The following is a 23,079-nucleotide window of genomic DNA, read 5'->3' on the forward strand; positions in this document are numbered from 1 at the left end:
AAATTGAAATGGGATAAACTTTCCAGTGTGAATAGGTTTGTGCTGTGAGTCAATCAGGGTTGTTAGTTGGTCTCTGACACACTTAGATACCGCAACACAAATACAAATTCCTGCGTTAACCCCTATGCTACCACTACCTCATGACATATTGGGAGGGATATTATTTATTGTTAATAATATATGCTATAAAATATGGGCGTGTTTAGCCTGTGGAAAGGATAATACAGAAGAGAAACCAGATACATATTGTAAACAAAGATAAATTCCAATATTTACAAAAAACTTACGATGATACATGAATATTTATAATGGTATAATCATATTTCTTACTAGATTACTAACTGCAGATATGACTGATGCCTTTACTGAGTAATTATTTTCATTTTTTTAATTCTTAAGTATTTAATCATTATAGACTAGAATTATTCTATTGTGAAAACTGAAACTGTATTTGATTATCTTGCTTTATATATATGCCAATAGTAATAATTTTACAATTTTTCTTTTCTTCAATCTCTTTGCAGTGTGTGGGCCTGACTTGTTGTGGGACAAGGAAACAACCTGAACTATACTGGCACCAACTACAACACAAAGGTTTGTAGAATTATTAATCCCCCCCCTCCCACTTCTTTCATGAAGATATAGACATTGTTTTGATAGTTGTATGTATCCTTAAAATTGTTTTTACGAAAGCACAATCATGTATAATCTGCTGAGAGCCAGAGGGGTGTTAATGCTTATTGTGTAACACAATGCTAGCGCCTTTATTGCACTCAACAGATGATGTTGACTGATGAGTGCCAGAAAGACATTAACATGTATTCTTTAATGCAAAGTTAATGCCCTTCCTGCCTCCCAACAGATGATATCGGCTGATGAGTGCCAAAAGGGCGTTAGTTCTTTTTTTTGAAAGACAGTGCTACTGTCCTTATTGCACTCAACAGATGATATCGACTGTTGAGAGCCAAAAGGATGTTCACTTTTACAGGCGCGTAGCCAGGGGGGGGGGCGGTGGGGGCGGTGTTCTTTGTCGTCTTCTTTGTCGTCTTCTTTGTTTAATAATACGTCAAAGCTTCCGCGCTTTGCGTGGGAGGGGAGGAAACTAATTTAGATAAGGATTAAGAGTCAAGAACGGTACATCGAGTCGTCTTCTTTCTCTAATAAATTAATGAAACGTCAAAGCTTCCGCGCTATGCGCAGGAGGGGCGGACTGAATTTAGACAAGGATTATGAGTCGAGAAAGGTACAAGAATCGTCTTCTTTCAAAGCTTCCGCGCTTCGCGCGGAAGGGGGGAAACTCCTCCCTCCCTGCACCCACCCCCCTAGGGAGCGTGCTCACTTCCGCCCCCCCTAAAATGAAATCCTGGCTACGCGCTTGCACTTTTATACTTTAATACAGAGAGTTAATGCCCTGGTTCTCAAAAGACAATAATATGGTCTAAGTAAACATCTCTGTTGGCCTGACAAGAATTGTAATAATTTATCACCGTTGTATATAGGAAATATTGTCTGTCATCGGGGTTCGGAGAATAATGAGGTGCTTAGACAATGAAATGAGGCGTATCGGTTAATATAATCACAGATCCTTAGGAATGCAGGTCACTCAGCGCACACATGCCTCAAATTGGCAACACATGCTGCCTTGCCTGAGGCTTCTACCAAGGGGAAGAGGGGAGGGATGGGGTTAGAATTTATAGATTTATGATTTCGGGGGTATGACAGAGTGGTGTATGGTATGGTGATGGTGACAAAATAATTGATGGAGAGATGAGTGAAAACATATGAGATAGACAGAAAAATATTTTGAAAGGTAGGAAGAAAAGAGCATGTTAAAGAGACAAAGAGAGAGAGGGGCAGGGAGGGAGGGAGGGAGGGAGGGAGGGAGGGAGGGAAAGAGGGAGGGGGGTTAGATAGATAGAGAGAGAGAGAGAGGAGAGAGAGAGAGAGAGAGAGAGAGAGAGAGAGAGAGAGAGAAGTGACATTATTTTGTTGTATACAAACAATAACATTGATTTCTATTTTTCTTCTAAGTGCCTTCTCCCTTGTTGCACTACTCGACATATAGTATGGATATCATATTATTTCAGGACCTCTAAAGAGAATAGACCCTCTTGAGTCATACATTTTTTGAAAAGTAGACATTTTGCTCATTTTGTGTATTGGAACAAATCGGAAAGTAGTCTGCCTCTACATCACAGAAACATTACAGATTCAGCCAATTTGAAGAGCCTATACCTGTAATTATTACACCTTTTAGAAATTCATAACTTTCTCATTTTTTTTCTCGATTTGATTCAAACTTTCATCAGTCTCTGGCTTTTCTGTCTCTTCTGCTTTCCTCGAGAGGAGTTTGCTAGCAAGGTTGGATTTCCCTTTAATGAACAAAAACTTATATGAGAAGAGTTATGATGAATGAAAGGTAAAGGAATCAATTTTGACACAATTTTAAAGCTAATGTAGAGTATGGCACAGGAATGAGTAGCAAAATTGAGGTTCAATAAATGCATCTTGCTAAAAAAAGAAGATTTCTTTAGAAATAGAAAGCAACATGACTTGGTAAATCGAGAGGACATATTCATTTTCAAAGGCTAGTTGTTTCCTTGTTGCTATAGTTAGAGAATTTCCTTCCTGACATAGGAACCAAAGGAATTTGAAGTAGAATTTGTAAGAAATTTGATAATATATTACTAAGATGATGATGTTTTCTTCGGTAAATGCATTCCTGGATAATTATGACTTTATAAGCTGAGTGGATCCATAATTTAAAAAGGTTATTAGGATTCATGGCCATTTCTATAAGATGGATTATATTTCCCTACTAAAGTGAATACGGCAGGACCTTTAAAGGTAAAGACCAGTTATGGTCATGCGATTGAATTGTGAAAGAAACGTTGTGGAATCGATCAGAAAAGGTTGATCATCTAGCATCTAGCATCTGCAAGGTTCTGGAATCATCAAAATGATAAGAAATTTGGCCCATTCTTCATAAAGTTACAAGCACTATACACAGAAAGATATATATGGGACTACCCTATATCTCTCACAGACCATGAGAGAAACAAATTTACCAAATATATGAATTAGTAGGCGGTTTCCCGGCAAATTTATTATCATCATGTATTATGCAAGGGTCACTCTGTGGCCTGGACCCACCCTCCTCAGGTCATCACCTTTCTTCACCTGAGCCAATTATTTGTAACCTCAGGGTTTCACCATCACTTCATGTGCTTTACAAAAAACAAAGGCAAAGCATCACTCTTATCAGCAAATGTGTTAGTCCAGGCTTCACCCTTTGAATTATTTGCATAGGTGATGCTTCACTTTTGTCAGTTTTACATAGGTGAGGCTTCACTTGTGTCAGTTTTCCATAGGTGAGGCTTCACTTTTGTAAGTTTTCGGCCGGTCTGAAGCTTCACCACTGTTTCACCATACTGGCCATTTGCATAGTTCAAGCTTCACCACTGTTTCACCATATTGGCCATTACATATTTCAAGCTTCACGTTTTGAAATCAAGCTCCACCAATGTTTACTTATAATAGTAGACCATGACTGCAATGGTCTATAGTCATGATAGTAATTCCATACTGCTCAATAAGTACCAAGTCAACCAGGTTTCAATTCAAAGATACAGTAACATGTTTATTTTGTCAATCCAATGTTTCTACAGATATGTTGTTATGAAACTTAAAACGTTTATACAAAAGTTGTTTTAACTACAAGTCTTGTTTTCTAATACTAACTCTTGTTTTCTAATACTAACTCTTGTTAACTATAAACACTAACTCCTGTTGATAAATTGTTGTAAAGGAGCCAAAAACACTGAGAACCACAATTAAAAATGATATCAGGAACTGACCACAAGGTTGAACTTTTACTTTTGTAGTGCAGTACATACATCATCTAGCTAGTACTGGTAGGACCAGGTATGACTCTGACCAAGTTTGGTCGAGATGTAAAAAACAAAAAACAATATCACAATTTTATTTTTAATAATTATGAAAGTCTAAAAGACGATTTAATAAAATAAAAATTGTACCCTCCACGCAAGTTCCAAAGATGTTTAAATTTGTGGAGGCCTACGCCGCTACGGCCTACGCAGATACGGCCTACTAGAAATAAATATGAACACCAATTATATTAATTGGGGGGGGGGGGATGGAAGTTTTACTATAAAAAAAAGAAATGACCCACCTGATGGGTAAAAAATAAAATTGACCTACCTGAGTAAAAAAAAGAAAAATATGCCCAGCTGATGAGGACAATTACAACAGAACATTGTTGTAATGTCAATGAACCTAGTAAAATAGCCCTGTTGTTACTGTTGACTTGTTGTTGTTGTGAATTAGAACACAGTATAGTAATTCCACTGGATTATTATTATGAATGAATAATAATCAATATTACTACAGTCAACAATGTCAATTTAATTGGTTTGATCAGAGAAGATGCTTCTCTGGTTTGATACATACTCTATACTACTGTACTAAACTACACTACAGCCTACAGGTAAACAAAACATCAACAATATACACACAAAAAAGCTTGCGATATTGTTGTGTACAATTAAAATAATACATCATCCAATGTTTATTATTATTTTACCATGATGGATTGATGAAGATGTTTACAACAAACAATACACGACTAACACAAACCATCACAAACGTACACAGTATACAGTGCATATCCGCAGAATTCGTAAAGCTTCGACTCGAGCGCACGGCACTGCTGTGGCGTAATACCTTTGTGGAATACGTCAACATTGAAATCTCGCGAAAATATAGGCTAAGTTTTATGCACAGATTTCGTTAATAATCAATCGTAAAACAGGGTCGGAGTAGTACCGTCTCAAAATGATCGGAAAACTCTGAACTTTCTATTTTTTTTCAAGTCACCTCGCAAAAACTTGGGGCCAAAACTTGGCACGATCTGCGCTGCGCATGCTGGGTACAATACCGACAGCTCGTAGGCTACTAGTCTCGTTTCCAGACTTGAGGCTGGCCTTTCAGGCACGTATACTGCGAATACTCACGCAACTAGTTATGTGTAGGAGACTAGTAGACTACTCGAAAACGATCTCGTGAAATCTCGAAATCAGTTTCGCTGGAGAAAAGTTCGGTGACCTCAGGACGATCACTCTGCGAGTGCATGAGTGACCGGAATAAAAATTAAATAGTTGTTTTGAAACGCACGATTTCGACATGATTTCGACATATTTTCGACGCGACCGGTAGTGGCTTCGATGTCACATCACCTGAACAAACAAGGCGACCGATTGGATTCGATGTCACATCACCAGAAAAAACAAATTACTCGTCAAAGCTTCACACATTTCATCAATTTGTATAGTAAAGCTTCACCCAATGAAGAAAAACGAACGTTAGGACTTCACTACAACAACAAATAGGTCAGGGTCAGGCTTAGGCGTCGAGTCGACGTCGATATTTGGCGACCTCTGAGGAGGGTGGGTCCAGGCCACAGAGTGACCCTTGCATTAGTCAAAACATATTCTTTCACATGATTGGTAATGAGAGCTTCCATTTCATTTTTTTGAAATTGGGGCGTTTCCAATACTGGTCTTTACCTTTAATGCTCGGTTGCAATTCATTTACACGTTAAAAAAAACCTGTGGTAGCCTTTTTGCAGCAGCTTTACCTGTCATATCTGAACAAGCTTTTAAAGGGATAGTTGAGTTCTGTTTTCAGACCGCAAATGCCTTCAAAGTGCATGGTTATTGCTCTTATTCTTATCTATGACATTTATAGTGCCCTTTTAGAACCTAAAATTGCTATGAAGGTAATTTTAGACCCCAAAATGTGTGAATTTTAAATGCCAACAAAAAAAGCCAACATCGGCATTGGCTGAAACACGACGTAAGAGGCGTTATTTAGTTTTTTTCAACGGTTTTTTCAAATTTTTCAAAATATTTAATCCTTGTGGTGGAACACAAGTACATGTATATTAGAAATCGTTATATTTCAGCTGTCTTCAACCAATTTTGATCAAACAAAGATGATTTTGTCATTTAAAATTATGTTCTTTCAAATTTGACACTCAGTTTTTCATTATCTCACAAAAAAAATATTTTGTGTAGCGCCCTCTGCAGCAGAACTCAACTATCCCTTTAATAAATGATTGCTGACAGCCAAGAGTAGCAATATGTGTAATATTTATTTTAAACGTCCTTTTTCTCTCAGCCGATGAATCCTAAAGAGCAGTATTGAGAAGCCTCAGAAAAACAAATTACACTTATGAAAATCAATGCATATGAAATCAAACGTAATTATTTTTTACACAAGTGTATTCAAGTTTATGATTGCCTGTTTGTTGTAGGAACTGCTCACAGGGAAATGTACTTCAACTTTTGCATCCCAATTCATTATTCGTTCACTACCAAACGTCTCTCAGGGTTTTAATTTTTCAAACATGAACGCCTGTTGACCTTTCACCTTTCAAACTGTGTTGAATATAGCCTATGGATGATCAATGCTTCGCACCTTTTAAGGCTATATTTGTTTCGTGATATACTTGACATTTCAAAGGCAAAGACATGCCGATCAATCAACAACTATTTAAGGACATAAAAAGAAAACTTTTGGTAAATTTTAGATATGACTGAAGATGCAACCAGTATGATGACAAATATAAAGACTCAAAGAAATCTTGTATTTTTCTGTTCTGGAAAAAAAAAGTTGAAAAATGTTCAGATTTTTTCAGTAATGCAGCCACAGATTTACAGAAAAGTCAATCTATGGTATTATCGATAGCCTTGTGCGTCTCGTATTGAAATATGGAAATACCACAATGATGCATTATGTAATGTAAACATGATTTCTTTAGGCAATACGATGGAGGTATTAAAATTTGGCTGAAAGTGGTTTCTAGAAAGTCTTTGAGATAATGTTTGGTAATTCATTAGTGTTTAAAACAAATAGAATAAAATCATAGAACAGTAATTCCGAATTAAGCCTAGTATTGCTCAAGAAACAATCAATTTGTCTTGGAAATTAAAAAAAAAAACAAAGAGCAATTCACAGTTATGTACCAAACCCACAAAACACATGTTTGTATAAAGAATTAGATATTCATGTTGCAAAATGCTTGGAGAATCACCTTCTTTGCCATTTTAAGGTTCCAATAACAGTTTGCATTGTATCGTTAAATGTTTTCTATTCATTTTCGCATCCATTAGCTACGGTTTTGGGCAAACTATGGCCTGAAGCCCAAATCCATTTTGTCACGATTCTTGTCGATCAATGTAGGTGTGCTTTCGGCCTTCAAATCATTTGAAGTTATTTCAGGTTTGCTTTGTCACTGCCTTGTAGGAACTCTCTAAGTGCTCTGTTGTGTTTCTGTTTCAAAATGTTTCTTGTTATTTTATGGCTGGACCAATCAGTAAAAGATCATGTCTAAGGAAGAAAGAAGGTAGAGATAGAGGAATGTATAAAGAGTTTAGAACAAATGAAAATGGTGTGAGATGGGGAAAATGGAAGGTATTGGGGAGGTACAGGCTATGTAAGGAAAATGAAATGGAATGAAGAAAGAGGGGCAGAGATGGGGAAAGATAGATAGAGCGAGAGAGAGAGAGAGAGAGAGAGAGAGAGAGAGAGAGAGAGAGAGAGATAGAGAGAGAACAGAGGAAGAAACATAAGATGAGGGGGGGGGGAGAGGGGGAAAGAGAGAGAGAGTATATGAGAAATATACAAGAGATAGAGAGATAGATAGAGAGAGGAAAAGAGAGATAGAGAGAGAGAGAGAGCAAGATAGAGAGAGAGAGAGAGAGAGAGAGAGAGATGGAGAGCTACACAAAATTTAAAAATGAGGTATACTATATAAAGATCATCTAAAATAATATCGCTAGTGATATTCGTTTGTCTCGCAATGTATGGTCAACAAGGGATCTATAAGATCACGACGTTTCATGCGCCGCTGCAACACTTCGTCATTGGTAAACATGGAGGTAAAAGAAGTTATCAATATTTAGCATAATAAGGATCATCTTCATTACTAAATCTTAATCTTTCTATGCGAAAATATCAAACTATGGCTTGTACAATAAAATTAGTCTTTGCTACTTTTGTGTCGGTGTCTCAGAGTTGTTGTTGGTATCCATGGATAGTTGGCTTGCCTCAGGTGTACCTAACGTACGTCCTGCCAAGTGTCCATCTACACCAGGTATGAATGGACATTGGACTGGACAGACAGACACACAGGATGGACTGACCGCTGGAAGGGAAACTGATTCATAGTTTATGATTCACTGGAAAAAGGCACCACCAAAACAAACAAGATATCAGACATTTAGTCTTAAAGCTTAGATTTCAAGTATCAAAGTATCTGTACTTAGATGAAAGGTAAGGTATGGGGTCATGGATTTGGTCCAAATGAACATATTGGAAGCATATATGTGATCCTACAATATTCAGTGATCATTGTAGCGGTTGAAATTGAGTCTAAAGTGATGAAATTGTAAATAATGAACTCTTTATGTTGTATAGCTCCCTCTCAAGATTGATATAACTTTTCAAAACAATGTTTCTTGACTAAAATCGACCGATTGGCTATTCCCGTTAGGAAATTAATTATATATCACAACTACATATTCTGGGATTTTTATGGTCGCAGCTACCATTGTATGGCCGTAGGCGCTATTTGAAATTTATCAAAATTTACAAGGTAAATGTTTCTTTTCAATTTTTCTCCAAAGCAGAAGTGTTTTAGGGGCTAAATTTTCTAGTGAGATATCCACAGGGGCATCCAAATATATCCAAATTGTAAAGAATCACTATCCAGCCAATTTTCAAAATTTCCCAAAACTTTGTATTACCTTTAAAGGGACTATGTCCCATTTGCATCCCAAAAAAATGAAAAAGTTAAATTCCAACTGCATTTGAAAGATAATACTAATTTAGAACTTCCCTAAAAAAGGTGGGGCTTGAAAATGTCTTCAAGTGGGAAAATAATGACTATTGGTTGTCAAATCGACTTTAGGGCTATAGAGCCCAAAAGTAATAGTCTTGATTTTAAGACAATTGTATCGAATGGTCATACGTTTTATGCTGCGCAAAGATTCAATCAGTTTAATCTTGGCAATCACAAAAAGTGGGTTATTGATGTAGACAAATACTCATGTACCCTTTACAAATCTTTTCATGTATGTTATTACCAAAGAAGAAAAAAGCCAGTCAGACACTCAATAGTGTCTGACAGTGAAGTCTAGCAAGTAAACGGTCTTCCTTGCATAATTTGAATATGAGGACACTGCTAACGTTTAAATTTCACAGATAGGACATACATGACATATTCATAATTCCTGCAAAGTTCTACAGCATTTGAGGTTGGCTGCAAAAGGGACATAGTACCTTTAAAACTTAGATTTCACTTTTTTTTGAAAGTATCTGTACATAAATTTGAGCATTGAATTCTCTTGTTCTTATTTTTGCTTTATACAGATTCTCTGTGTTCCAGTACAGTAGGCGATGGGTTGAATTTTGCATACATCCTTTCTGAAATGTTCAAGAAAGTTTTCAAGAAAACTTTCCATTTATATTAAAGGAGAATTTTTCACACTATTTCTTTTCCTTTGTAAGTGTGGCAACTCTCTTATAAAACATGGCATGACATTTTGTACAGTCTCTTCTTAATTTCTTATAAAGGGGGGCATTTGATGGTCAATTTAAATGTCATTGAGTAACATTTTAAGTGAAAAGGTAAAGAAGGCATTTAAAATGAAAACTTTTTCTTCTTCAAACTAAAAAAAAAAAAGTTGCTGACACATTAATCTAAGAAGAGGTGCATTGATTATGAAGTTAGATATTATTAGTTGAATTATGTTCTGAGTAAAAAGCTTTCCTCTCAAAACTTTATTAAACATACTGTTTCAGTTTCTGGCACCTTAATGGCTAAATAGTACATTTGATATAATTGGTGCCTTGAGAAGTAACAACTGTCAGATCTATATACTGTCACCAGTCAAGATGAAAAACTTCAGATAAAAGTAAGAATTCAAGTTTCGTAAGCAGATCGTTAGGTTTAAGGCTTTGATAGGTAGCCCCTGAACGAAGGTTGGAGTTTAGAGTTTTGGCAGCTATAGTCTTTAGGGAGGGGGTTAAAACTGCCCAGTCATATTGGGTTGTCTACCTCTCTCTTCCTCTAAAAGAGGCTTTAAAGGTACTCTTTAGCCTTGAAAATGTAATTTAACTTTGAAAATATATGTTGAGATCTGTCCAAAAACTATTTCACCCCAAAGCCCAAAAAGATTTTGGTAGCAAAGTTATAAAGGTAGAGTGGCATGAAATTTCCTTGAAATCGGTACATATGGCTCAACTTTGCAAATCAGCACCGGCCATGCATGCATGCATTGGTACTTGTTTCAGAAATATAGCTATTTGTAATATCGGGTGTCCTTTATCGAGTACATCTATCTTAATATTTGGTTGAATATCAACGATGATAACAAACAAAATTTGGGCGTTCACCACCTTCAGCATTAATTTTCTAGGACCAATCCATTTCCTAAATGAAATGTTTTTATCATCATCATCATTATTATTTTGATATGTTATCAGTCCTTCTGAATGCTGAGAGCATAAAGATAAACTCAGTACTCGTAAAAAAAAAAATAATTCTCACAGAATCAAACGAAATTTACACTGAATGTTCAAGATTACAAATAAATGACATGTGCCAAACAATTTTGGAAGAAAATGTATACTGGCTGAGTAATGAGCATAGAAAGACAAGGAAACCAAGGTAGTACTAGCCCCGACACCATGTGTGTTGTCCCATATATAGCTTTCTATGTGAGTACTTGTTACTTTACCAAGACTCGGTCAAATTTATTATGATTTTGATGACTCCAGAACCTTGCAGTGCACACCAATACTTACATGCTACATGATCAACTGTTTCTGATCCATTCCACACCTTTTCTTTCACAATGCAATTGCATTACCAGTACTAAAGTTTATCTTTAACAGTCTATGCAAGCAATTTATATCTAAAAACAAACAAACACAAAACAAAATGTTAAAAGAATACTTTTTCAAAACCCATAAAACAAAACACAAATACTTTTAATGTGAACAAGAAATTTGTAAGAACCATTAGATGATTCTTGCTTTTGTGCGTTCTGAAGTAGGATGGAGGAGTTCAATGAGACTTCATCGATCGTGAGTGATAATCATTTTTTTTTTTTTAGAGTCGTCAGAGGGATTTGAAGAGAACAAAGGGGATTTAGAGAAACTGATTCTGATCAGATTTCTGACTTTTGCTACATCACCTGCTTAGAGTCAACAGCCTCGGGTTCATTCAAATCAAAACCAATTCACGTTGGGAATTCAGTGGAAATTGAAGAAGCAAATCTGTTTAAAAAGTTTCTGGATTAGTTAGGTTTCTTTCTGACACCCTCATACTGCTACATTATATATGTAGCTATTTGATGATATCTCTATAAGGGTCTTGTGCTTGAAAATTTAGGTATTTTGTTGATTTAGCCGCCTTGTACCCATGGTACAAACCTTATCAAATGAGAAAGAGAGAGAGAGAGAGAGAGAGAGAGAGAGAGAGAGAGGGGGGGGGGGGGGTTGTAGAGAGTGAGAGAGAGGAGGAGAGAGAAACAGAGTATCTTGGAAAATTCCAATGGAGCATTCCTTTACTTTAATCAAGAAGAAAACTCCCAACAAAAAATTGCATAAAATTCATATGTCCATCAACTGGTTAAAAAAAAGTTATTTCCCCATACAAGTTTGAACTTATTCATGTAGTTAAATCCCTGCCCAAATATATACCTATACATTATAGGCCTGTTTTCATCAGCTTGGAGATTGCTAAATAGCCAGCTATTTCTGATTTGGGAAATAATCCCGAAGTTACAAATCGCGTCTTCATCAGCTCGAGACTTGACCTAAAAACTTGAAACTTGAGCTCGAGATATTTTGCTCAGCGTTCGCTCATAGTGTGAGTCTTCAGGCTGGTGAGGACGCACCGGACAAATAGCGGGATATTTTTCCAAATAGTGGGATATTTTGCAAACTAGCCCAACACATCTTGCGATGATTATCTTGACTAAATATTCGGCTAATTGCAACTTTGGGCTGATGAAGATGCAAATTAAATGGTTATTTTGCGATCGGGATAGTTCAAATAGCTGGTTATTTGGCAAACTCGAGCTGATGAGGACAGGCCTATTGATGCTAGAATGAAATTATCTCCTTGAATAAAACCTTGATGGAACATCTGCTTGAGGCAATAAACAGTACAAAAAGTAATGTAAAAAGAAAGAAGTCTTCCCAACTTCAATTGTTATTAAAGTGGATCTGATGATCTGATGATAATCTGATGATGTAGATGACATTGGTTGACACGTGATGTCGTCTAGACTGGAAACCAAGTTTGCAATTCCAAATATATGTATCAATCCCGGGATCAACCTCTGCGGAACATTAATGCCTTGGTGTTATGTTTCAGGAAGGAGAACACGCACAAGAAGGAAAGAAGGGTGTGCATGATCAAGCATGGGGGTCTGTCTGTCTGGATACATGGCAATCTTGGGAATCAAATAGTGGCTTTTGTTTTGATGGGCTCAAGTTGTGATGGGTTGAAGTTGTGATTAAAGTTATAATATGAAACAAACAGACAGATAGACAGGCTTAAAGCCCCACTGTACTACTTATAGCTACTTGCACCCTCCATATAGCAGACAATGCTCAATCGGTGCCTGTTGGTCCACCATGATCCCCTTTTCTTGTGTTAATTGACAGCTGATTTGATATGATAACCATGGGTCAGTGACCTTGCAGGGAGGTCTAATCCCTCCTGTCCAAACTATATTGTAGACGGCTTTAAATTCATCAATGTTGTAGTCGAGACTGGGTACTGTCTAATGAAAAATGATCGGATTTGCAGTGTTTCATTAAACTTTTCATCAATAACAAGGATCACATGGCTAAAACAAAATCGGTCACAGCCAATCGAATGCAACGATTTCATTAGCATATAGCAGTTATTGCAACTTGCCATCGATAACAAGTTTTATGAAATGGGACCCCGACAATGGGAGTTTTTATATTTAAAGATAAGGATCAGAAAGCCCAACATCATCATATGTGATCAGGGCAAGATTGAAAAAGCACTGGTGGTGTAAATGATTTGATTTAATCTAATATGATCCAAACTGAATCTACCCTTCACATGCGCAAAATTAAGACATTGACTCCTCATCGATCAGAGTCTGTAGAAGATAACCAACCCTGAAGAAGTGACCGAGGATTGCAGGATCAATCTCCCCTTGTATCACGATGATGATGCTGATGATCGATAGAACATTGTAGCTCTGCGATTGATCAGAAAAGTAATCGCCTTCAACTTGGATTAACCGCCAACTCTTAAAGGCGGGCTACAGGGGTTCTCGGATCAAGACCTAGGCCCCGTTTCACAAAGCCAGTTTTTAATGACAAATGACAAAATTCAGTGACAAATCTGCTGATAACCAATCAGAAGCAAGGATTTCAGTAGATTATACAAAAAATGTCATTTGTCACTGATGACAAGTTTGTGAAATGGGGCCCTGGGCAGCGTTTCAAGTGCACTGACATCCCATACAAATACATGTATTAAGATTAACCTTCGTTTTGATGGGATGTCACTGAACTTGTACTTATGACGGTTTCATGAAACAATGTCCAGGGCTTCATAAAACTTCCAATGACTATCAAAGGCAAACATTCTATAGCAAATTAGCTCTCAGCCAGTCAGTTACTATGATTTCAGTAGCTTGATAACAGTCGTTGTAACTTATTATTGATAGTAAGTTTGATGAAAGGGGGCCCCGGAGAAAAAAAAACTTTGGAGATCGAACTTGTAAGTGTTCTGACCATGACTACGCCCTGGCCCCCCACTCAGGTTTCGAAATGACCACATGCGTGTTGCCAAAATGTCCGGTAAAGGGGTACTTTTCGTGCGACAAAGTCCGGCCCGAGAATTGTAAAAAAAGGGGTGTACGTATTTGACTTTTCACCAGGAGATTTTTTTAAAAAGGGGGTGTTTGTTCTTTTTTTCTCTCATCTCTTTGGACTCCTGAGAAATTTTCCCAAATTTAGGGGGGTTCATTGAGCATTTTTCCTGATTTAGGGGGGTCTCCAAGGCAGAAAAAGCCTGCTAAAAGCCCGCGAAAGGGGGGTTCGGAAATGTTGGCAGTCCTCAGATAGGGGGTGCTTTCAAAAAGAGGGAACGAGCATATGCGTACCCTAAATAACACTGAGTGGGGGGGGGGCGGGACTGCGCATCATCTGTGAACTTGTAGGGTTCATACACATCTACTTGTAGACCCTGATGGTTTCATACTAGAACCATGACCCAACCCACCCCTGACTTTATATCCTGTCTTTATGTGAGGTAGATAATAGAATAGAAACTAATTTATGATGCTTGGTTTGGAGTAGAGCAGGTGATTCACCTGTATATTCTCATGATTCATGATGGTGTTTGGTCCAGGGAGGGAGGGAGGGAGGGAGGGAGGGAGGGAGGGAGGGAGGGAGGGAGGGAGGGAGGGAGGGAGGGAGGGAGGGAGGGAGGGAGGGAGGGAGGGAGGGAGGGAGGGAGGGAGGGGTATTATAGAGTGGAATGATGACAGAGAAAAAGAGAGGGAGAGAGACAGAGAGAGAGACAAGAAGAGAGAGAGAGAGGGAGGGAGAGAGAGAGAGAGGGGAGAGAGGGGAGAGAGAGGGGGGGGGGGGTGAGATATAAAGAGAGAGAGAGAGAGATGGGGGAGGGGAGAAGAGAGAGAGAGAGAGAGGAGATAACAAACATATAGATACATGGACAGACAGGTAGAGAGATAGTTGGAATGAAATGTGTAGAGCATGCTAGAAAGAGAGATAGACAAAGAGAGAGGAAAAAAACAGAGAGAGAGAGAGAGAGAGAGAGAGAGAGAGAGCGGTACATGTAGGTAGGTAGTATAGGTAGATAGATACAAGTAAGTAGATGGATGGATGGACGGACAGACGGACGGATGGATGGATGGATTGATTAGTAGATAGATATAGAGAGTGGGGTGAGGGAGAATTTACATAGAGAACATTTCCTTCAAAAAAGGAATGTAGGGAACTTATAAGAAGTAGTTCATGTGGTGGTTCATTGAACTTTTCAAGGACTTAACTACACATATCCTTCCTTGCAAAATAAAGGCAACATGGACGGTAAAGGATAACAAAAGTAACATTTTATTCGGTTTCGATCCTCTCAGAGTGACTAACTCCCCATGATTCATAGAATTAGTTTAAAACCAAAAAGTGATAAATTACATTAGAGGCTGAATTTATGGGATTTTGAAAAGCCAGGTTCCCAACATGCTAATGGGCCATCATTTCCTTATTATGTGCTTTAGAACTTTGGTATTTGTAGCGGGGAAGTCTTTTTCCTATAACAATAGGTCTCAACTTGGACCCCGTTCTCACTCTCTTCCTAGACCGATCTAGGCTAGACCAGGGAGGTGTAAGCCCTGGCTAGACCTATCCACTGGATTGCTCCAGAGGTACGCTTTGTCTATGTTCACACACAAGCTAGACTGCTCCTGTTGCTTGGGTAGCAAAGGTCAGCGGGTCACATGTTTCGCACAGAATTTGAAATAATAATAATGATAATAATATTTAGCTTTTATATAGCGCCGTAATACAAATGTCTCTAAGCGCTTATAATAATATACTATTAAAATATATACTAAACAAAACGAATAGACTGCTATATTTTGTTATTTTTTGTCATTCTATCATTTTCTGTTTTCTGTTTTTCTAATGCTCTTTATTTTTCCATCTTTCATCTTCTTTTCTATCTTTTAATTTTCTATTATTTATCATTCTTTCTCTCTGTCTCTCCTTATGTTAGTCTTTGTTTTTCCCTCTTTCACTTCTCATTATAAATGATTCCTACTTATGGCATGAAGGAAAAAAAAAAGAATCCAAATACCGGTATTGACTCTGTTTGTGCTTTTGAAGTACAACAGGGGGGTGTTTCATAAAGTCATTCGTAAAGTTACGCATGGCTCTACAAACGACTGGAATATGAAGTGCCAGGTAGGATGCCCAAAGTTTTTCCTGATGTTTTAACAAAGTGTTTGTTATAGTAATAACGTTAATCTACATCTGCACAGTTCAACTTTAGTTGATGCAGTTAAAAAAGATTTAGCATCCTACTTCGCTTTTCGTAAAGTCATTCGTAAAGTCATGCGTAACTTTACAAACAGCTTTATGAAACGCCCCCCAGCTGATCTCCTTAGAACTATGTATGCCCAAAATCTTAGTAGATCATTCACACTGAACAGCTATCACCTTAGGCATAGCAACAAAGGGATATCATCTTTAGTGTTGTACAAGTTGAGCCAGGTTCTTATGTGAACGCACCTGAGCCCCATTCCCTCGTTGATCAGGCATCGCCAACCCTACAATTTGTAAGCCTCTACTTAATCTATTTACCCACCATCTGTCGGCAAGCAAGAGCAATCATATTAAAGACTGGGTGTGTATATATATAGGACCTGCAACTCCCCACTCTCCATGACGATGGTTGTCATGGAAACCTGTAAACTATCTGATTTCCTCGCCCCATCTTTGCAGGGCACCTGCGAAACTATGTCCTAGGGAATTAGATTTGGGACTCAGAAGTGTGAAGATTCTTTGGGAAATTGTTGTAACGTGATAATTTGATTATTTTGTTTACCGTGTGCGGAGTATTTTCGAATTCAAGGAAAATAGCCCGTATAGTCGGCCAGGGCTGTGTTTAAAATATGATTATGGGGGATGTGAATGGAAAGATTGCTTGGTCCGAAACCATTTTTGACCCCTGAGAATTAAAGAGTAAATGTCGTGAAGTTGAGGGAGAGCTGTCACTGTTGATTTTATGAAAGGTCATCCTCTGTCGATCTTCGAGAGAACATCCGGTTTCGGAGTAGATTTCATGGCTGACTAGTATTCATCCACGGCTCCAATGGATATAAAATTTCCTCCATTCCTGATGTAACTTATTGGTGATATTCAATGCAATAATAATAATAATATTAATACATTATATTTATAAAGCGCTTAATACTAATGTTTCTTAGCGCAAAAAAAGAAGAAAGGAAAAGGAAGGAAAAGTGAGAGATACTAAAGAAACATGAAAAAATTCACACAATATTTCATATAAAGCCTTTTCCTTGAAAGATACAAAAAGCTTAATAGTTTGCTCTACAAGTACCTGTACCTGTATATGAGACATGCAAATAATCCCCTTCAAAAGACTAAATTAGAGCCAAGAAAAGCACAAAGAAATGGGGACTAAGTAAGTAGTTGTTGGGCTTAAATTTTTGTTCACGCAAACTTTAGCAGGGTGCCAGTATGTTAATTATGCCAAAGTGTATTGTCTGCTATTCTGTGAGAGCTACTATTTGATAACCATTCAGTCTGTTAGCAGTGTGAAACAAGCCTTTCTGTCAATTATGGAGTAGTATCACACTTATTTTCTACTCTAAGTAAAGCTGCCAACATCAAATTGTAAGTATATTCTACAACCTAAGCTTTTTAATAGGTTCCTCACATTTCAAATTTCACACTGTATATAGCCCACCAATTTAAAACAGTAAATTTCAACGTCTTTACAATGAACTAATTTTATAATGACATACTTTGGATATATATGTCATATATGTCATACTTTTGTCATTTACATGTATGTGAATTCTATTTTGTGAAACTTGAAACTAAGTATAACCCTAACTCTAACCCTTATATGAAAATGTTGTGCCTGACCATTGCAGGGATCAATACACAACAAAGTCATTTAGTTTTAAATGTACCCCCCTTATGTTGGTTAGTTTGGAAGGCAACATGGTCTGGTAGAAACATCTTTTTGTGGACACAGAACTCTGTCAGAATCAATATCAGAATATGATTATATTTATGATTTTGATCATTTTTTTTTATACAAAAGAAACTTAACTTAGAAAGACATGAATTTTCAAACAATGAATATGTTGTAAGTGCTTAATGACTTTAACATTTGATACTGTGGGTGTATGTCTCTGTGTTGAATGAGACACATGCAAGATTTTTATTGTATTAATGAGAGTAATTTGCCATGAATAAGATTATATTTATGATTTTGTTGATTTTTTTTATATAAAAGAAACTTTAGGAAGACATGAATTTTCAAACAATGAATATGTTGTAAGTTCTTAATGCCTTTTAACATTTGATACTGTGGGTTTTGAAGAGGGCGGGTGTATGTCTCATGTGTTGAATGAGACACATGCAAGGTTTTTATTGTATTAATGAGAGTAATTGCCATGAATAAGATTATATTTATGATTTTGTTGATTTTTTTATACAAAAGAAACTTTAGGAAGACATGAATTTTCAAACAATGAATATGTTGTAAGTGCTTAATGCCTTTTAACATTTGATACTGTTGGTTTTGAAGAGGGCGGGTGTATGTCTCTGTCTAAAATGAGACATGTGCAAGGTTTTTCTTGTATTAATGAGAGTAATTGCCATGAAATATGATACGCAATGATCAGCTGCATGTCCCTATTAGGAGAGACAGATGTCACACAGATCTCACGGGCTGTTGCATAGTGTTATAAGTACAGTCCATAAGAACAAATGGTGCCCTTGCTTTTTTGATGAATTAGCCCCACAGCATTGTGAATTAATCTCTGCAATGTGATATGGTCATTATAAATGTTTCACCATTGATGATATTAAGATGGTGGGGATAAGTTTCATATCGTCTGCTAGCTGAGTGAGGGTGAGAAAGGCATTAAGTTATGTGTAATTCAATACAGAGTTAATATGCCCTTCTGGCTCTCAACAGATGGTATGTCATTTCTTCACCTTCTATTAAATGTGTCTAATGTTTAATCTACTGGTCATTAATAATAATCTCTCTCTCTCCCCCCTCTCTCTTTGTGTCTTTCCTCTCCCTTCCTTGTCTCCCCTCTCTCCCCCTCCTATCCCCCTCCTCTCTTCCGCTCTCTCTCTCTCCATCCCATCTCTCTCTCCCTCTCTCCCTCCCTCCCTCCCTCCCTCCCTCTCCTCTCTCTCCTCTCTCCTGCTATCTCTCTCTTCCCCTCTCTCTCTCCCTCTCTCTCTCCCCTCTCTCTCTCCCTCTCTCCCCCTCTCTCTCTCCCTCTCTCTCTCACTCTCTCTCTTCCACTCTCTCTCTTTCTCTTCCACTCTCTCTCCCTCCCCTTCTCTCTCTTCCACTCTCTCTATCCTCATTTCCTCCTCTTGACCCCTCCTCTTGTCCCCTCTCTCTTTCTTTCTTTCTTTTCTTTCTTGCCCCCTCTTCCTTTCTTTCTTTCTTTCTACCTCTCTATCTCCCTCCCCCTCTGTCTCCCTCCCTCTTTCACTGCAGAAGGCTTGGCCATGGGGATCATATTGTTCATGAATAGATGATGATCGAGGCTGCATTGTACTTCCTTGAGCCAGGATTAAAACATCTGTAATGAGCTTCAAGGGCGGGCGAGGTACGAGCTGTCACTGCTAAAGTCCAACCAGAAGGGGGGAAGCTGGGGCTTGAGATGAACGGAACATTCTGATCTCAAGCGCAGGTTTATTTACTCGCCGGTTGTTAATCTTCAGACATGATCTGTTGCTGTTTATCTTCCACTCATCGTCCACTTCAAATGAGTTGATGTGTAATTACAAGAGGCTTGTATCTCAATCATCGCTAGCGATTGTTACGAAGGGGCCTAGCAACCCTTCGTAACCATGGAGGAACTAGAGAGAGACGATACCAAAGAGAAGATGATAATGGTTCCTAATGGGAAGCGGCTCAATGAGGAGGGAGGAGGAGGAGGGAGGAATGAGACTAAAGATAAAATGAACGAGAATAACATGGGTAATCATGATGAGAATAAGGTTGGGGAGTCACTCTCGTTGAGTAAGGCTACCTTACAACCAAAGCAACGCCCTCGCTTGATGAGCTTTGAGGAGGCGGTTGCCGGGGAAACCATGGCACGCTGCCTGGCAGATTTCACACATCGCAACAAGCACCAGGCAATTATAACCAGAGGCCGTCAGATGCCTCAGCAGTTTGGACGTTCGCTGAGTTACAGCAGCAATGCTTCGCGATTCAGCAACGGTCATACCCAACAAAGAGGGCACCCCAACGCACCGAGTCTTGGAACGGGGCGACGGATGCACACCCTGACTCCTACATTAGAACGTTCCAGCGCTTCGCAGGAGTTTGTTCAAGAAAAGAGAATATTTCGTCAGATCAGCGAGCCAGCAATGCTCAACTGTTTTGTTGATGATAATGGACCACAGAATCTAAATCGTAGTCGTAGCAATAATACTGGATTCACCGGTGAGACTCAGGATAGCAGTGTTGGGGGAAGCTGTAATGCTATTAACCGCCAGAGGCATGCAAGCCCTCACCCCAGTCGAAGGCTGGCATCATCCCGCGGCATGTCATACAGCGAGCAAGTCAACTCTATCAATGATAACATACATGGAACAAACGGCTTGAACCATGCGCAATCAGAACCAAAGCTCCGCGATCCACCTCGTCTGATCGTCGTCGATATACCGCTGGAATCGGACGAGTCAAGTTCAACGGGGAGAGCGGTGCCGGGTAATAATTCCAACATGACTGAAATGAATCTCACACCTCCAGATGGTATGGCCCTTAATGAGAACTGCTCTCAGTTAATTGAAGAAACAGACTTGAAGGTCAGAAGAGGCCATACCAGCGATGACAACTCATCAACTCACAAACCTCAAATAGAAGATATCTGGACCAGGAGGGAAGATTTTGTGCCACCTAATGGCGCTATTCCAAGCAAAGCACTAGATTTTCAGACACTGAAAAGCAAGTGCAATTTGGAGAGCGGAAAAGTGCAGGTGGCACACCAGGGTGCCCTCTCGCAAGAGGATAGACTAGATAATGCACCCCCAGGAGGGGGAATGGTCTCATCGAGGGATAATTTGATTTGTACTACAGAGAGTGGAATGAATGGAATGTACCACGATGAAGAGGAGGGGGGTGAGTCGATTGGGGTATATGAGGCCATGGAGCATACTACTGATAGTGAGACATGCGATAGCTCCTCCGTGGACAGCAGAAATGATATGGTGAGCTTGGATAGAGCACCGTACAACATGCGAGGGACCAATATGGAGTGTAGGAGTGCGCCTTTACTCCGAAAACAAGTCAGTTTTGATCTTTCCCTCACCTTCTTTGACGATGACATCCTCAATGGCCGATCCGGTCAGTCTCTGGACTCCCTTGGCAAATCCTCCCCTTGGTTCAAGCGACTTCGTCTTCCGAACCGAAGCCGCAGTGAGGGTCGAGTCGATGGGTGTTCCTTGGACGACGTGTTTGAAGAGCCGGAGGAGCCCCGACCCAAATCAGGCACCTTACCTCGGAATATTGGATCTACTCTCTTTAAGGATGATACGCACGTGGATAAACCTCAAGTCAAATTTAACGGTGGAAAACCGAAATCTAGTACGCTACCAGCCTCATACCGCGCATTACCTCAGAGTAAATCCAGCATCTTGCAACCGGATTTCTTTGTTCGCAAAAACGAGAAATATCCCAAACCGCGCAAGAAGGATCATGGGAAGGTGAAAACACCCAAGCAACGCTCCCATTCTGATAAGAACCCGTACAGCTGTGAGAAGCGGGAGAAGCGCTCGTCCGTTATCATGGAGGAGGTTGATATCCTCGCCCAAACGGCGCCGACCAGCAAGAAACCGTTTTCGGGATTGCGTCGGATGCTGTCGCGAGAGTCGATACCAAACAAGCAGGAGAAGGTGATGCGGAGGAGGAGTAAGAGTGAATCGTGTATGCTACTTCCATTGGGTAACTGTAAGGTGTGTGACTCTAAGGTGCAGAGAGGAGATGAGGTGGCCATGCCAGCAGAAGACATCATTCACAAGAGATGCTTCAAATGTGCAGAGTAAGTTTCTCACTTTTTAACAAATAATTTATTCACTTGCCTGTTTGTCTATGCTGTTTCGAATGAAATATGAATAGCGTCATAATGTTTCATATTTTGATGACCCTGTCTCAGTTCTACATTTTTCTTCATCCATTTTTCTTGTACTTTGGTAATACTTAGCATCTTTGAAGCAAGAAAAGTCTCTTTTCCCCTAATTAAAACTAAAATTGGAATTTACATGTTTAAGCAATGTCACTTGCTCCTCCTTTGGTTTAGTAATTGTATGGTACCACTCTATATTGCAACCTCAAAGTTGCATCATAAGGAAATCCTGCGTACAGGGTGGTTTAAGTACAATTTCTTGATGCTCTTTACGAAACCAAAATAATATATTTCCACCATAAAACATTGTCTTCACGAAACAAAGAATTATCTACACTTACTGAAGGATTTCTACAAATGTTCTGTACAGTATCCTCTCCTATTGAGTTATTTCTACCTGGTAAGCTAGAAGGTAGAAACTGTAGTTTGAGAGTAAGACAAACACCAAGATTATAATTTGAGTGTTAATACGCCATTTTCGTAATGTAATCAAATTTAATGCATGAATCTTTGTTAAGTGCAATGTTACAAAGAACTGTATTTCAATAGTCAGAATGTGAATTGTATACTTTAATTGTTGCTAGGTAGGTAAACATTATGTCCTATCTAGCAAGATGTAATGAATGCAAAATGGCCTATTGAGTCAATTTGAAATAGTTGATCTCAGTTGTATAAATAAAACTGTAAATAGAAAGGGTTATCAAGCTTACGTAGTACTGAACTACTGTAGAATATGGATTGCAATATATTTTCCGCGGAATGATATGCAGATCTTTATCATCTGAATTCATCATGAAATAAATATAATACAGTTTACATTATTAAAAGATTCTGTTACTTATTGTATTCCTATTCACCCCAATGTTCACTCCATTAATTTTTAGTCTGCATAGACTGAAAATACTACTTCCAAGAAATCTGTCGCAAGGTTTTGTGTCATAAAGGCTAGTGTAAATTTAGTCACTCCTAGGACATCATCCATAAAGCATCAATGTTTGACATGAAAAAACATTGTGGGGACATGATCATGCTGTGATACGTCAAGATTCCCAGCACA

At 38.6% G+C, this 23,079-nt stretch overlaps 1 protein-coding gene across 3 annotated transcripts; it reads left to right on the top strand.

Annotated features, from left to right (window-relative positions):
* The first annotated feature begins 530 nt into the window (after positions 1 to 530).
* LOC115924640 lies at positions 531 to 22,027 on the top strand. Of its 3 annotated transcripts, none has more exons than XM_030987286.1 (2): positions 531 to 594; positions 19,388 to 22,027. In XM_030987286.1, the coding sequence occupies exon 2, from the start codon at positions 19,744 to 19,746 to the stop codon at positions 21,940 to 21,942; it is 2,199 nt and encodes a 732-aa protein (XP_030843146.1). In that variant the 5' UTR covers positions 531 to 594; positions 19,388 to 19,743; the 3' UTR covers positions 21,943 to 22,027. The 3 variants fall into 3 exon arrangements, with proteins under 3 accessions (XP_030843146.1, XP_030843147.1, XP_030843145.1); XM_030987287.1 differs by lacking the exon at positions 531 to 594 and adding an exon at positions 17,414 to 17,526 and having other exon boundaries at positions 19,391 to 22,027; XM_030987285.1 differs by lacking the exon at positions 531 to 594 and adding an exon at positions 17,436 to 17,526.
* The last annotated feature ends 1,052 nt before the right edge of the window (positions 22,028 to 23,079 follow it).

Source organism: Strongylocentrotus purpuratus, unplaced genomic scaffold (genome assembly GCF_000002235.5).
Source record: "Strongylocentrotus purpuratus isolate Spur 01 unplaced genomic scaffold, Spur_5.0 spur5_scaffold_16, whole genome shotgun sequence".
NCBI classification, from domain to species: Eukaryota; Metazoa; Echinodermata; class Echinoidea; order Camarodonta; family Strongylocentrotidae; genus Strongylocentrotus; species Strongylocentrotus purpuratus.

Bases quoted from the DNA above. Each gene is read 5' to 3' on its own strand.
- LOC115924640 (XM_030987286.1), top strand. From the start codon at position 19,744: ATGGAGGAACTAGAGAGAGACGATACCAAAGAGAAGATGATAATGGTT.